Consider the following 15949-nt stretch of genomic DNA (forward strand, 5'->3'; position numbering starts at 1 on the left):
AATAATATATGTGTTTCTGGTTCAAATAAAATATGTGATTTAACCCTATATGATAGATGACGATGCATGAGATACACATCATTTTCATACATTATTCATACATTTTTGTATAATTTCAAGGTCTAGAACCCATGTAATGATGTATTTAGGTACAAAGAGGTCACGGTTCATATTTCATTTGAATTAGAGTTAAAATAAGAAAAATAAAGCATTTTTAGGGTTTTGAATCAGTTTTTGAGGTAGATTGGATCCAAATCCGACCCAAGAGCTCAAATTTGGATCTTGACTGAGTCCAAACCTTACATATCCCCAAACCCATGTGATCCAAAGTATTTTTAATAAGCTTTTACCAAAAAAACCCTCTTTCTAATGTACTTAGGCGGTTAGTTGTAAATAACATAGAGTTTTAGTAATGAGGTAGAATTAGTTTAACCTTTAAATGGTTTTTATAATTAGGACATAATATGAATTTAAATAGTGTAGTTTTTTGTAGGGTTTTTATTTTTGGAGTGTTTGGAAAACCGTCCAACCTTTCTCTCTCCTCTCTCCTCTCTTCTCTCTTTCTCCCTCTCTCTCTTCCTCTCTCTCTCACACGCCCTCCCTTGCGTGTCCTCTTCCTCCTCTTTTCTTTTTCATGTTTCTTTACTTTTTGTTGTGTTTTTCTTGTAGTATGTGTTGTGTTCTTTTAGGTGTTGCAGACCTAAGGAAGTTTTCTCCGTCGGTGTGCCATCTACATCCACGGGGAGTGACCGATTCTCTCTCCCACGCGGTCATCTTTTTCTTTTACTAATCCTCTTTGAATCGACTTTCGGATGGGTGCAACAACAAAGATCCACTGTGCAGACCTTCAAGGATGTGCTGGGCGTGACTTCAAAGTCCACTAACCGCTCTTCCTTTCCCCTCCATCGTCAGACAACCCCTTGAGGTTTGTTCTTTGTGGATTTGAACCGTACTCGCCACGAAAGTGGAAAGTCGGTCTTTATATATTTGATTATCAAATTTTCAAAGTTTTTATTAAAAAATATATTTTAAAAACACCATTGCAAAAAGTACAACCAATATATTAATCAATGTATGCAAATTATGCTCAAAAGTAAAATACAATTTAACCAATGTTTAATGTTAGAAGTCGTATGTATTATAGGTTCGAATGTAAATCGGCAATTTGGTCTTTGTTTATGTTAAGTGTTACTTGTATTTTAATCTACAATTTTCATTAAATAAAATTTATGATTTCTTTTATATGGTGTGCATTTTTTCTTAAGCATGACTATGTCCTGCGTGATACATTAAGGCATATTTGCATGTTATTTGATGAACATGCATGAAAACCATGCCCTATATCAATGGTGTGGTTGTTCGAAGGAAAAAAATTAGATTTTGATAAAAATGTGCGTGTAGTTGCAAAAAAAAAAAAGATCTTTAGAATGTGTTGGGTGTGATGCATGTGTTGGTTGCATGATATCCTGTAGATGTATGATTAATGCATGGTAGATGAGGCATGTTTATAATGGTAGCTGCATCATGATAGAAATGTGATATACATTGATAACGCATGAAATGCATATCATTTTATCATATATTCATGCATTTATATGTAGTTTTATGGCTTAAGTATTCATGTTTGTGATGGTTTAGGTGTAAAGAGGCTTCAGTTCGAACTTTGCTTGAAACTGAGTTAAAATAAGAAAGATAGAGCTATTTTAAGCTCATGGGAACCATTTTTGAGGATATTTGGATCTAAATCTGATCCAAAGCCTCTACCATGGACTTTGGATCAGATCCATACTCAAACCCATCTAAGATCAAAAGATTCAAGGTGAGAAAGTCTAATTCACCCTCAAAGATGGTGCCTAGAGGTAAATTGCAAAATTTAATAATTTAAAGGTGATTCTTGAAAATATCTTGAACTAAGGGCTGCTTTGAAAATAGCTTGAACTAAGGGTTGTTGGTCTTGAAATTCGTTGTTGTTCCTTAGTAGTTGGGTTCAGGCACAATGCAAATTGCTTGTGTTCACATGAATAGGGTAATTCGGAGGATCAAACTTCTTTGTCTAGTCAACACTTGTGGCCTGGAGGGTTCGAGCAAGTAAGCTTGAGGGGTGTTCCGTCTGGTTTGGGAGTCACCTGCCCAACGCTCGTTACGTAGACCCATTAGAAAGCTCAAGAGGTGTAGCCATTGCACATGACATGAAGAAAACTATGTATAACTATGAAAATATACAACTTAGTGAATCGAGTGATTAAGTCTGAGAGATACTTTGTATCTAGTACCCTAAGGTCGTTTGGCCTGTGAGTCACTAACCCAAAGCTTGCTACATGGGTTGCGAAAGCTTGAAAATTGACATAGTGCTTGAATTAAAAAAAAAAAGCTTAATGAAAATCCATTACTTCAAAAGATTTTTGAAAATTGTTCAGAAAATATACATGTGAAGATAGATGGGCAATAATATGAATGTGCTTGGTTTTCTAAGGGAAAATCATAGATAATTGCAAACTCTAGAAAGGTAGAAGGAAAATCTTTATTACTTTGGAGGTGTGTTAGACTCTAAACATGTTATGAGAATGCATTTGGGTGAATCAAACTCATTTTGTTGAATGCCTAACATTTTTTGAAAAAGACTATATATTCATGACATAGATGTTTATGAGTAGTATCACTAAAAACTCTTACGAGACTAAACTCACCCACTGGGGTAACCTATGGGTTTAATGGGCTTGTTGTATATGCTAAATGCAATCGTGACTCCTATTAAAGTGAGTTATGCTAACTATGACTTGTGCTTGCATTGCTTCTGAATTTATGCATTGATATTTCCACATTCTTAGCGTATCTAGTTAAAGGTTGCATAGGATTGGTTTGCTCAGGAACTGGAAAACAAGCGAGCATGAGGGCATTTGATAATGCATGAAATGCATATCATTTTATCATACATTCATGCATTTATATGTGGTTTTAGGGCTTAAGTATTCATGTTTGTAATGTTTTAGGTGCAAATAGGCTTTGGTTTGAATTTTGCTTGAAATCGAGTTAAAACGAGAGAGATAGAGCTATTTAAATGACAAGAGAACGATTTTCAAGGAGATTTAGATCCAGATATGACCCAAAGCCTTCACCATGGACCTTGGATTAGATCCAAACTCAAACTCAAACTCATCCAAGATATGAAGATCCAAGGTGAGAAATTCTGATTCACCCTCAAAGATGACGCGTAGAGGTAAATTACAAATTTCAATAATTTGAAGGTAATTCTTGAAAATAGCTTGAACTACGAGCTGTTTTAGGAAATAGGGTAACATTTTTATATAAAAAGAAAGCTACAATAACCCTAAACTCATCCAACAACCTTGGAAGTTGTACCTTTCTTCTTCCATCTTCTTCTTCACGCATTTCTCTGCTTGTTTTCTTTTTCTTTTTCGTTTTTCTCCATGTTTCTCTTGTAAATCGTTGTGTTCTTCGCGTTCTCTCTATTCTTCTTGCTGTATTTTGTATCTAATCGCTGCAGGTATACTCTTTTGGAGCTTCAAATTGGATTTGGCGAAAAACACCAATTACCTTAATTGTCCGACGACCGAGAATCTCATCTAGCAACCACCGACTATCTTTTCTTCTCTATCGATCTCCCCCTTTGTAGATTTGGCTCCAGGATATGTGCAGCAACATGATATCAACGTGCAACAAGGTAAAGAACATAGGTACATGTTTTCAAGAAAGGTGGATCGCTTTCTTCTTCCTAAAATTCGACGAACAATCCTTAAGGTAAGTCTTCTCACCCACTACTTGTAGTTAGGCATAGAATAAATTTAATTCAATTAGATGTATAGTTTATTGTTAATTTGTTAAATCAATTTGTTAATTAAATTATTTTCTCATATTTTAAAAATATTATTTAGATTAGATTAATTAGAATTAAATAAATTAGATTTACTTGAATAATGTCAATCAATAAATTAAATTTTTATCTAAAATCAAGCATGTGGATCATGTATAATACTAATTAAAAAAGATAAAGAAATAACTAATTAATATCCTTCTCATTAAAAATCTAAATGCTAATTAAAAAAAATACAAAAAACCCTAAACCTAAATGCCAATCAAAATTCTAATTCTTATATAATCAATTATACATTTATATGCAATTCAAGCATGTACAATCATGTTTAATATTAATTTAAAAATACAAAAACAACTAAATTAAATATTTATCTTATTTAAAAATAAAATAAAAATCTCAATGCTATTCAAATAAATATAAAAACTCTAAAACCTAGTTAAATATTCATGCTATAAAAAAAACTTAAGAAACACTTCAATCTTAGCAAAAATCATTCATAGTTTTCATACATAAACTAATTGAAATAAAAAATAACAAAACCTCAAATTTTTTAACCAAAATTAAGCATTTAGATAATGTATAGTGTTGATTAAAAAATACAAAAATAACTAATTAACATCCATCCCATTGAAAACCTAAATGCTAATTGAGAGAAAAAATACAAAAAAACCCTAAACCTAAATTTTAATTGAAACCCTATTTTCTAGGGTATCAATTATGCACTTATGTTATTCAAGCATGTAAAATCATATTTAATGTTAATTAAAAAATATAAAAATACTTAAATTAAATATTTATCTTATTTAAAAATAAAATAAAACTTTAAAGGTTATTAAAAAAATAAAAAACTCTAAAACCTAATTAAATATTTATGATATTTTAAAAAATAAATAAAAACCTCAATCGAGCCACACCATTCATAGTTTTTATACATAAACCAATTAAAACAAAAAATAAAAAACCCCTAAAATTTCTAACTAAAATAAAATATATAGATCATGTATAATATGAATTTAAAAAATATAAAAATAACTAATTAATATTCATCTCATTCAAATCCTAAATGCTAATTAAAAAAACACAAAAATCTTTAAACCTAAATGCTAATCGAAACCTTAATTCTTACATAATCAATTATGCATTTATGCTATAAACACAAACGAGCCAAAGAGAGTATAGACCTCTAGCACAATGCAGCAACAACATGCATGGTGTGCTGGACAACTATGCGGCGGGGTTGGATCGTTGGGGGAGGGGGCCACACAAAAACTCAAAAAGGAGAGAGCGAGGGCTTGCTTGTAGACGTGGGGATGCGGGCAGAGCCTCTAAAGGTGAGAGAGAGGGCCCCACAGGTGGGGTCGCAGGGAGGTCCGAACCCCAGAGAGAGCTAAATCAAGAGAGAAAAGATGGAGAGTGTGAGCTCGAGAGTGGGGACCAAAATAAGGGCTCATGTCATCGCGGGTTTGGGCAAAACTGCAGAGAGGTGGGGTCGCAACGGGGCGGGGACCACTTTGAGGTCGCGGCAGAGGGCCGGAGAGAGAGATTTTAGGGAAAAGGGTTGGGCGCCAGTGCCCACCCTGAGGCCCTTTTCTACGGGAAAACCCATACGCTGTTGTGGGGTTTCAACGGGTCAGGGTGGGCACGTGCCCACACTCCGCTCAACGTGGCTCCGCCCCTGTTATAAGGCAGCCTCGCTTTGTTTTCGCCCCGTTGGTTTTGGACGCGTTGTGGGATTTTGATAAGGTACTCTCTCTCTCTCTCTTCTGTTTCTTGGGTCTCTTGATCATCTTTTTCTTTGTGTTAATGGCTCTGCGATCTCGATCATGATTTGATGAATTTGTAATTTCTTTTGTTTCTTCCCTTTTCTGTGTGATTTTCCGTTTTCCCCTCTCAGTTCTGCGTTGTAGTTAGGGTTTTCATTTGCTGTAGCGATTCTGGGTCTCAATTGCAACCTGTCAAGGCATTTCTCAGGGTTTGATCCGATTGCTCGATTAGGTTTTGGTGTTGACCGATGCGATGTAATTATTTTCTTTGTTTGGGTGATTCGAGATTGTGGTTAGCTAGGGTTAGGGATTGCATTTGGAGGGCGTAAAATTCACTCCTTGTTACGATCATTATTGTTGTTTTCCTGAATTGGTTGTTTGAATTTGTGTTAGATGTGAGTTGGTTGAGGATTTGCGCGCTTTCTTTAGTGTGAGGGTGTCCGGGTAGGCTACATGTCTGGAGAATCAGGATAAATGGGCGGATTGCATCTCAATTATCCTTCTTTTCCCGTTAAGTGAGTGATTTATTTCTAAATAACTGGGAATGGAAACTTGATGATTATGTTTGGGATTTATTAGTGAAACGTATCCATGTGAAACAAATTACAGCTTGAAGATAAAATTAATAGGTGAATCCAGCAGATTTCCATTTTTTCTTTGATTTTCCACCTTGTGAGGTCTTAGGATTCCAATAGCTGCTTTATTGGGCGTGTTAATCGTTTCTTTACTGGAGGAGAAGCTTGATTATGAAAGAAGAAAACCACACCATTCATATGGTAATATACTCAAGAGATGTTCTTACCATATCCTTGTTATTTCTTATTAAAACCCATCGGATAATTGCCAACAAGAGCGAGAGGAAAAATGAGGTTTCATATGCCTCATTGTACTGTATGTTACAATGTTGTACACGATACATTGTAAAAGGCCGGAGGCATGCGCCTCATAGGCATTGAGGCTCACACCTCAAACTGATTGGGTGACCCAAATCTAATACGTAAAAAAGAAAAAAAGAAAGAAAGGGGAGGCCCGATGGGTTAGGGCACTCCCTCTCTTTTACCTCTCTCTTTCCTGCCGGAAGAAAGAAAGGGGAGGCCCGATGGGTTAGGGCACTCCCCCCCTCTCTCTCCATCTCATCTTCTTCTCCTTTTTCTTCTTCCATTTTTGTGTTCTTTTGCTTCTTCTTCCTCTATTCTTTCTTCTTTTTCTCGTTCCCTTCTTCTTCTTCTTCAGTTCTTCTTCTCCCTCTTCTTCCAGTTTTCTTCTTCTTTCATATGTTTGTTTATTTGTTTGTGAGACTAAGTGTAGATATGAATTCTTATGTGTGATTTTAGTACTTTGATAGAGCTAATTTTTCAAACATGGATGCATATTTCGAACTTTAGATGAACTTGTGTGCATTATATGATGATGTTGAGGAATTTGATTTTTAGTGATTTTGTTACTTAATTTTTCATTGACTGCTCATATTTTATTTGTTAGATACTTAGATAGATAAAGTTGTTGTGTTAATGTTACTTTTACTGTTTTACATGTTATTCTCATATTTTTCGGTATGTATTTGATATTTTCTATTTTATATTGGTCGTTTCTTCATGAATAAAGCATTTTTTATTTATTTGTATTTTTAAATAAATTTTTTTTAAGTTTTTAAAAATATATTTTTGAGGCTTACGCTTTACGCCTTGCTTCACTTTTGGTGGAGCGCTTCACTACGCCTCAACACTTTTCACAACATTGTGTGACATAGCCTGTTCTACCAATTCAAGTATCTATTGCTATGAACCATCTTAGGTTTATCATGTTTCATTGCATGGTTTCTAAATCAAACCCTACAAATGTGATCTTTGTAGTGGAAAACATCTATTAGATTAAGGATTTTTTTATGTTTAGATAGGATTTTAGTATAATATAAAAATCAATGTCCTGTATTGCACAAAATCATGGCAGTGAAAATAATGAGCTTTTCTTATTGAAACATATCTGATCCAAAACATGTTTTCTAGTAAACAAGCGACAAAAAAAGACATCTATAGTCTCAGATTAAGCAAAAAACATATGTATACATGTATGGAGAGAGAGAGAGTGGATCTTACAAACTGGTATTCATAGGGTGTTTTGAATTTTTGAAATCTGATTATATAGGTGTCCAACATGCATGATTTTGTAAGAATCGGCTCTTGGATTGTTTGATTACGACATATGAGCATATTTTTTTAGGTCTTGTAAATCAACTAGATAGAACCCGCAACCATGACTTTCTACAAGAGAGTACAAAACCCTTTGACGAGGGACACACACATTCATACAAAATTGGTTTCTTTTTTTGTTGTGAAGTTCTGATGCATTGTATGCCATTGGTTTTTTATATTCCTTTAAAAATGTATATACCATAGTCACAAATATTGGCGATATTTTCAAAATATCATGATATTATCTTTGTATTTTTATCAAATGATATTATAGGTAAAACTTCATGATATTTTGAAAATATCACCAATTTGATAATATCACGATATTATCATGAGAATATATTATCAATTATTGTTACTGTTTTTAACTTTTTATTTATTTTCTACATCTTAAATATGTTTTTCTTCTTTATTTTGCATTTTTACTTATTTATTTTATTATATATGTATTTTATTATCTAAACATGAATTTTTCTTACTTAATTTTGTTATTTTTACATATTTTTTATTTTTTAAGCCTTGAGATTTATCACCAAACCTATGATATTGCTAGAAATAGCATCGCCGAGATATAGCCGATACGATATTTGTGACTATGGTATATACACATCAAAATCTCATTTAATGCATGTTCACTAAATGGACTGGAGATCACAACTATACCGTCATATTCACAAAACATCAATTGGAATAATTTGAAACCATTGATTCTACTAGAGACTATGGTACCTCGAGGGTAGCAAGTATGTCTATGGGTTGATTTTCTTTTTCTCCCTATTGTTTTGTTTGTTAATTTTGTTGTTATATTTTATTCTATCAGTCTTTACTTGGCCTAGAGGTTCACTTTTTCTCTATGTTTATTTTTAACTTGTGCTCCCTTTAACCTTGTCATGACATTCACTTTTTTAGAGGGACAATAAGGGGTGGATGAGATTAGGTGTAAACTCTCCCTCTTTATTTTTTTGCAATAGGGGCTAATGTTTTAAGAAGAGGTGACATTGTTTCCTTTTTTGTTTGGGGAAATTGTGTAATCATATAGAAAATTTTGAATGAGGTGAGTAGTGCAATATTGTAAAAGGTATATGTGGCCCATGTCGGAAGGGTCTAAGATACGTGTGTGGTGGACTGAATTGTATCGTATCATAAGATACATCAGCAAAGAAATTTTAAAATTCAAACAAACTTAAAAGTAAAAAATAAAAATAGAAATAAAACCTTACTAAACTAAAAAAAAAACTAAAACTATGATAACATCAACTAAATCTACATGTACACTACTAGAACATGTTAAGTAACATATAACAACTCAGAAACAATATAATTATCATATAACCTGAAGTCATTAACAAGTCTAAACTTTGAATACATCAAAATGACACTAAGCAATTCATGAATCCATTGATTAATCCAGAGTTGTCAGTCGAGGAAGCATGAGCGGGAAGTGATTCGGGAAGCAAAAGTGGGAAGTAAGCCACTTTCAAAAATTTAGGAAGCGGGAAGCATGGGATGACTTAGAAGCGAACCAGGAATCGTCTTGGAAGTGACCTAGGAAGCGAGGGGGAAGCAAAAAAAGAGAAAAAATGAAAAAAGGAAAAGCGAGCTTCCCATAAATGGGAGCCACACTTCCCAATTTCTTTTTGCACTTCTCAGTGCGTTTCAGAAGCGCGATGTTTCGTGCTTCCAAAACGTGCTTCGGGGAAGCACGCTTCCCCACTCCCTATGACACTTCTAGTAACTCTGGATTAATCAATTAAATATCCAAAAAAGAAAAAAATAGCTATAAAGATAAATAAAACGCTTCTCAGTAGCCCAACTACAATTATGTAAATTTAAGTATGAAATAAATAGAAATATAACAAGTAGCAAATATGTACAACCATAATTACAATGTTATAAATCATATTTATTGCATGTATCAAAAGGGTCTGAGATTAAATATTATTAATAACTAAAAAAAGTACACTTAACAGAATATATGATCTATGTCACATAGATGCGGGTGTGGATACAGGTGCAGATGTGGCACTTTGAAAAAACTTGGGTGTGGCGAGGGTGTATATATATATATAATTTTTAACAGTTTTAAGTTAACACTATGAGTATATGTGTGCATTTATGTATTTATATATATAATATTAGATAAAACTGGACTTGGTTAGGGTTAACTGAATCTACTTTTGGACAGAAGTGGATCTCAGTGTGGTTGACTTCACCTGACACAAAGGAAGCTGTGTCCAAGTGTCGCACCCGCATGGGTGCGGGTGCAACGTGGGTGCGGTGCCTTGTTAGAAGAGTCCGTGTTACATTGTGTATGATTGAAAATAAATAATTAACTAGCAAATATGTATTATGAGATCATGGAAAATTTCAGAAGTACTAGACTATTTGAGAAACAAAGTCTTCATAAATATTAATGTTGTTTTCATAATGTCTTTCATTTTAGTTTCACACACAAACACAATAAACTAGAGTTACCAGTCGAGGAAGCGGGAGCGGGAAGCGAGGCACTTTCAAAAATTTCGGAAACGCGGGACTACTTAGAAGAAAATTCCGAACCGTCTCGGAAGCGACCTAGGAAGCGAACCGGAAGCGACCCGGAAGCGACCTAGGAAGCGAACCGGAAGCGAGGGGGAAGCGTGGAGGAAAGCGTGGGGGAAGCGCGTTTCCCATAAATGGGAAACTCGCTTCCCATAAAAGGGAAGCATGCTTCCCAAAAAAAGGGGATGCTTCCCCTCACGCTTCGAAAGCGCGACGTTTTGCGCTTCCGAAGCGCGCTTCCCCTTTTACCTAGGCGCTTCCGGTAACTCTGCAATAAACACAAAAAATTAATTATGGGTATTTTTCAGTAACATCTCTCATCTTTACCTATCACAATAGATTAAGAAAAACAATTGAATTTATATGGTTATGGGAATATATGGTCATTCAAAGAAAACATAGCCAAAGGCAAGCACTGAGATATTAATACGAATTAAATTCTGAAAAATTCCAGTTTCACCTAAAATTTCTGATAGATAGCCAACAATATTATGTTCTAAAACTCTAAAAGAAACACAAATCTTACTTACACATGGAGAGGCCATCCATTTTCCTTCACAATGAAATACTTTAAACCAAGGTTGTATCGTATTGTTACTCGTATTGGTTGGGCCCAAAGTAACACTATATCGTATCGTAAATGTATCGTAAAATTTTAATACAAATATTCAAAAACTCCAAAAAATCAAGATAAATCAGAAAAAATAGCAAAAATTCTAAAAAAATCATCACATTAAACGATGATGAATTGCACAAAATACAATCATAAAATCACATATAAAACATTTATGTCTCTATGAACCGCATATGACATCATCAAACATTAACAAATATAGAATCATAGATAATATTGTATGCATATCTCACAAGAACAATGCAAAATATTAAATATCTTGCAATTAAGAACATGTCACATGACTCATACTTTCATACTACATAAACAAAAATATTATGACAATAGTTGCACTCGATTTTCAATTGGTTTTCACTCATTACTTGAGTGCTCAATTGCCATGCCAGATCATCTTATGTCATCTTTGTTGGAGGAGCGTAGAGCCTGATTTCTACCTTGATATAAATCTTTAATTTTCGCATATCCAACTTTGCGGTAAGTTGGCGGGGGGCAGCGCCCCGCCCTGACAATTTTTTTTGGAGAGTAGCTTTGTAATTTTACTCATAACCATTTTCTTGAGTGAAAAAATGGTGGAAATGCATTTTTTTACCTTAACCCATTTCTTTGGGTGAAAAATGGTGAAAATGCACTTCTAATGGCCTCTAGACATAATGCATTTAAAACTCAAATGAAAAAGTAACTTTCGACCTTTTTAAAGTGCGCCGAAGTTGTATCGTACGATACAACACGATACAAAGGTGTATTGTACGATATACTCGATACGGGTACAATACACACTCGTATCGCGATACGAGTGTGTATCATATCGCAAAACCTGAAAGTAACGATACGCATCGTACGATATAGTACGATACTTACGACATTGCTTTAGACAAAGGAAGGTATCTGCGAGCTATTCTAGTTTACACCCACTAATTACATTTCTCAGTATTCATTTTTAACAAACTCTTATAGGCTACAAATCTCTGCCATGAATATCACCATTATTTTGAAACTTTCATGATTTTAACATGATATTTTCAGATACCAATATAATCCCAAAAATATCACAATATTTTCAAGGTAACAGCTATTTTGAGAACATCACAACATTAGCCCCATATTTACTCAATAAAAATTTTCAATGTTTTAAAAATTTATAATAATCCTTTGTATTATTTGTATATTATTGATATTGTCTACATTTTATGTTTGCCCCTTAAGGACCCTCAACCATCGCTTTGCCAACTGCCCAATCTACTTGATGGATATTTTTCCTGTTACTTCTTAAAAAGATCTAGTTGCTCATGCTATGAATTTTGCTCTTCAAGGACACTACTAATCTAACCTAGAATGGTTGGGAAAGTGATCTTTATGCTAATTATGTAACTCATATTCTCCCAATACCCCACATTATGAAATGTTTCATGTAGTTTTGAGTGTTCCCTCTCACTGGGAAATTCATACTTATTGTGCTTTTCTATGCTTGGATGCAAAATTGTTGTCATGCAATGGCCTATGAATATTGGTGTACTACAACATTAGTAGTCTCTGTTACTCTTTTGGTACATCGGTTCTTAAGAAATGCTGCAAAAAAATGGAAGACTTTCACTAGATACTCTTCTTATTTTTATGTTGGATTGCCTTTGATGGTCATAGTTTCTGGACGTGAACTTTTGTGGGACCTTTAGGACAATGACTGAAACACTGGAAGAGTACCGCTGCTTCATTGGAGGCCTGTCATGGTCAACATCTGACAGGTCTTTGAAAGAAGCATTTGAAAAGTTTGGCCATCTTGTGGAAGCAAAGGTGATCTATCTTCACACTCATTTATTTGCATCTTTGTACATTGGTGTGATCTTCCTATACTGCACTAAGGCATCTGATTCTTGGGAGCATAGTGAGAGTATTGCCTTAAAGTTTTCACAGTAATCCTATTATCCAAGTTATTATACAGATAATGAACTTTGCTATTAGTTTGACACAAATTCTTCTCTTTGACCTACGTTCCTTGGCCATGACTCACCATAATGAGTCCACAAAGGTAGAATCTTTTTTGAACACTTCAAATAAAGACATTGGCACATTATTAATAATCTTAGATTAGTTTGAAGTTTGTTCATGAATGCTAAAGTTTTCTGTTAAAATTTAATGTGAAATCGAATCTTTTATCAAATTAGTGATTTTACTTTTTCTAACATGCCAAGATTTTCAAAATCTATCAAACACCATAAGTATGCAGTCGACGGATGTGGCAGAATTTGGTGCCCATTCATATGGGATAGCTATCTGAACTTGTCTAGAAACAAAGTATGATCTAGTGAATTTGTTAGTCTTCATTGAGGTGTTAGGTTTTGGAAAATCCAATTTTAAGGACTGTGGCCGATCATCTATTAGTCACTGGGGTATAGTAAAAATAATGTGTACACGTGACCATGATGCACATGAAATGTTAAACAGAGAACAAAAACCTGTCCATTGTACAAAACATGCTGCTAGTTGAGATCTGACACATTCCATATCCTGTTCCAAGTGCCATTTATATCAGGAGTATAGATATATTTACTGTCATAAATAATGTACTCTTGGATTGCCCAAATGTCTTCCAACTATCCAATGGGTCCCTATGTTCCATATCAAAACTTCCCCAGTACCAGCTTTAGAAAGTGGGAAACCAAAATGATATAAGAGACAGATCTCATTTATGACACCGCTAGAAGTTTGCTGAACTCAGGGATTTGCTTGGTTAATAAGACTTATTTTGTATTTCTTTTCAATTTTATCTAAAAAATGCGAAGTGCCACTGAATTATTTTCGCTAGTTTAACACTGAGCAGAATGGTAGGCTCAAATCTGTAGGATGGTCTAACATAAAAAAGATTAAAAATATAATTTCTCAAGTTACTGCTATTAGCAGGTATGCCTGTCTACATTTGACCATCCACCTGAGCATGTGTACAACCCCAATGATAAGGGAGTGACAACTTATATTAATTTGATTGGTGAAGCAAGTCTATTTTTTGTAGCTAGAATCTTCCGCCATACTTCTGGATTTTGTAGTGATTTGATTAATCATCTAGTATACTTGAAGTTTGTTTTGTGCATTTGACAGCCTGGCCTTTCTCTTGATACAGGTGGTTGTTGATAGGTTCTCTGGCCGTTCTCGTGGCTTTGGTTTTGTTACTTTTGATGACGAGAAGGCTATGGAAGATGCAATACGTGCAATGGATGGCATGAGTCTTGATGGTCGATCTATTACTGTTGATAAGGCTCAACCATCTAATAGAGATCGTGATGGTGACCGTAATCGCGACCACGACCGTGACTATGATCATGACCGTGGCCGTGACCGTGGGCGTGATCGTGATTATGGTGGTGGAAGGGGATCTAACAATGGAGGGTGTTTTAAATGTGGTCAGCAGGGACATTTTGCCAGGGAATGTCCATCTGGTGAAGGTGTGTTGAATGACAAATATAGCAGCCGGGGATATGCTCGTGGTGGTGGAGGTGGCAATCGTTATGGCCCTGATCGTGATGGTGATCGTTATGGTGGGCACAGCAGGGATGGAGGTAGTCATGGTGGGACTGGAGGGGACCGTTACAATCGTGATCGTTCAGGGCCATATAAACGACCTGGTCCAGGAGGCTACCGTTCTTAGCTGTTTCACATGGTATGCATCCATAGAAGTATGTCATGTACTGTCTTTTTGTAGGTTGATTGCTAAGCTTTTAAATTTGAAGTAACACTTTCTCTTTGTCCTCTTGCAGTCTTTTCTGGAGCTTGTGGGGCTTTTGCTGCTGCAAGTATAAGGGATTTGTGTTGTTCATAACTGGAGATTACAGATTATGCCCATGTTTGTACATGGGTTCATCTAGTTTGCATACTTAACTTTGCCATTATGTCGCTGGAAAGATACCTGCATTCTAAGTTTTGCTTTGTGTCTGTTGATCATATGATGCTTCCGTCAGATGCCTTCTTATGCTTGCGTACATCAGGAATTTGTTTGTGATTCTGAATGATGTCACTGCTGCTGGAACCTGGAACCCTGCTATACTGTGTTTTGTATGCAGTTAAGTGTTGGATGTGATGTCACTGGATGAGATGTTGAAATGGGTTTCGCTAATTGATTCAGCCCGAGTCAATCATACTTACCGTAAGTATGATTCCAGTAGAATGTTAGATGCGGCACTGGACATGAATACTGTGCTTTCTTGCTTTATCAAACACAGTTTTAATCAAATTGACCAATATCAGAAGCATGGTAAACTTTAGCGTTTTCTATATTCGTCCATGTAAACTTTCTTGGATGGTCATAAAATGATTTTAATTATATTGATGTTTTTGCAGGCTTCGTTGCATTTTCCGGTATTTTTGGATGCATGCTTTAGAGCTTGGGTTTGTAATCTGATTAGGCATGCTCTGCTGATGCATGCGGTGTTTTCTAAATAAAACTTCTGAAAGTTTTTCGGGAAAGTGCTGAGGGCTACTTTAAGCAGGAGTCCAACCATGGTCTTGTTACCTAGGGGAATCGTTGCTGTTTTGTCGTGATTACCAGTGTTTTCCTATTATTCTGCAACTTCTGCAGCATATGGTCCCCATATTGATCCCATGTTCAGTTATGTTCTCTTTGGAGGAAGACTGCTTGTTTTCTCTCATGTTAGTGGCTGATGAGAGTAATTCATGTTAGTATTCTGGTTTTTAGTGTCTACGACAGAGGTTCATTACCTTCTTTAGATTCTGATTTGTGGCTGTCCTGCTTGGGGGTATACTTGAAAGTGCTGTATCAAGGGGTTCTGGAAGTAGCTTAGTGCTTCAAATTATTTCTTTGTGAGTTTATCCTGGATTATGCCCCAGTCTGCAATGGATCGGCAATCAACCAGTTCTTTTGTGTTTAGTGTTAATATGAAGAGCAGCCCATGCTAGTTGCAATCACTTTTCTCTTCACTTCTTTCTTGCGTCAAGCTTTGATCCATGTGCTTTGGTTGGTGTGAGGATTGGTTTCACTGTT

The 15949-nt window shown here is 35.2% G+C and overlaps 1 protein-coding gene across 2 annotated transcripts; it reads left to right on the forward strand.

Annotated features, from left to right (window-relative positions):
- Positions 1-5435: 5435 nt before the first annotated feature.
- On the forward strand, positions 5436-15269 carry LOC149817016 (glycine-rich RNA-binding protein RZ1A-like). 2 transcript variants are annotated; one of them, XM_089987287.1, is made up of 4 exons: positions 5436-5578; positions 12633-12750; positions 14075-14611; positions 14709-15269. In XM_089987287.1, the coding sequence occupies exons 2-3, from the start codon at positions 12637-12639 to the stop codon at positions 14597-14599; spliced, it is 639 nt and encodes a 212-aa protein (XP_089843413.1). In that variant the 5' UTR covers positions 5436-5578; positions 12633-12636; the 3' UTR covers positions 14600-14611; positions 14709-15269. The 2 variants fall into 2 exon arrangements, with proteins under 2 accessions (XP_089843413.1, XP_089843412.1); XM_089987286.1 differs by having other exon boundaries at positions 5437-5578; positions 12601-12750.
- The last annotated feature ends 680 nt before the right edge of the window (positions 15270-15949 follow it).

The sequence above is a fragment of the Nuphar pumila genome, chromosome 14 (assembly GCF_984573655.1).
Source record: "Nuphar pumila chromosome 14, dmNupPumi1.hap1.1, whole genome shotgun sequence".
Lineage (NCBI taxonomy): Eukaryota > Viridiplantae > Streptophyta > Magnoliopsida > Nymphaeales > Nymphaeaceae > Nuphar > Nuphar pumila.

What these genes read in the sequence shown, in the direction of transcription:
- LOC149817016 (XM_089987287.1), top strand. Translation starts at nt 12,637, where the DNA reads ATGACTGAAACACTGGAAGAGTACCGCTGCTTCATTGGAGGCCTGTCA. An exon ending in GCCATCTTGTGGAAGCAAAG is followed by an intron (nt 12,751 to 14,074) that starts GTGATCTATCTT and finishes CTCTTGATACAG; the next exon opens with GTGGTTGTTGATAGGTTCTC.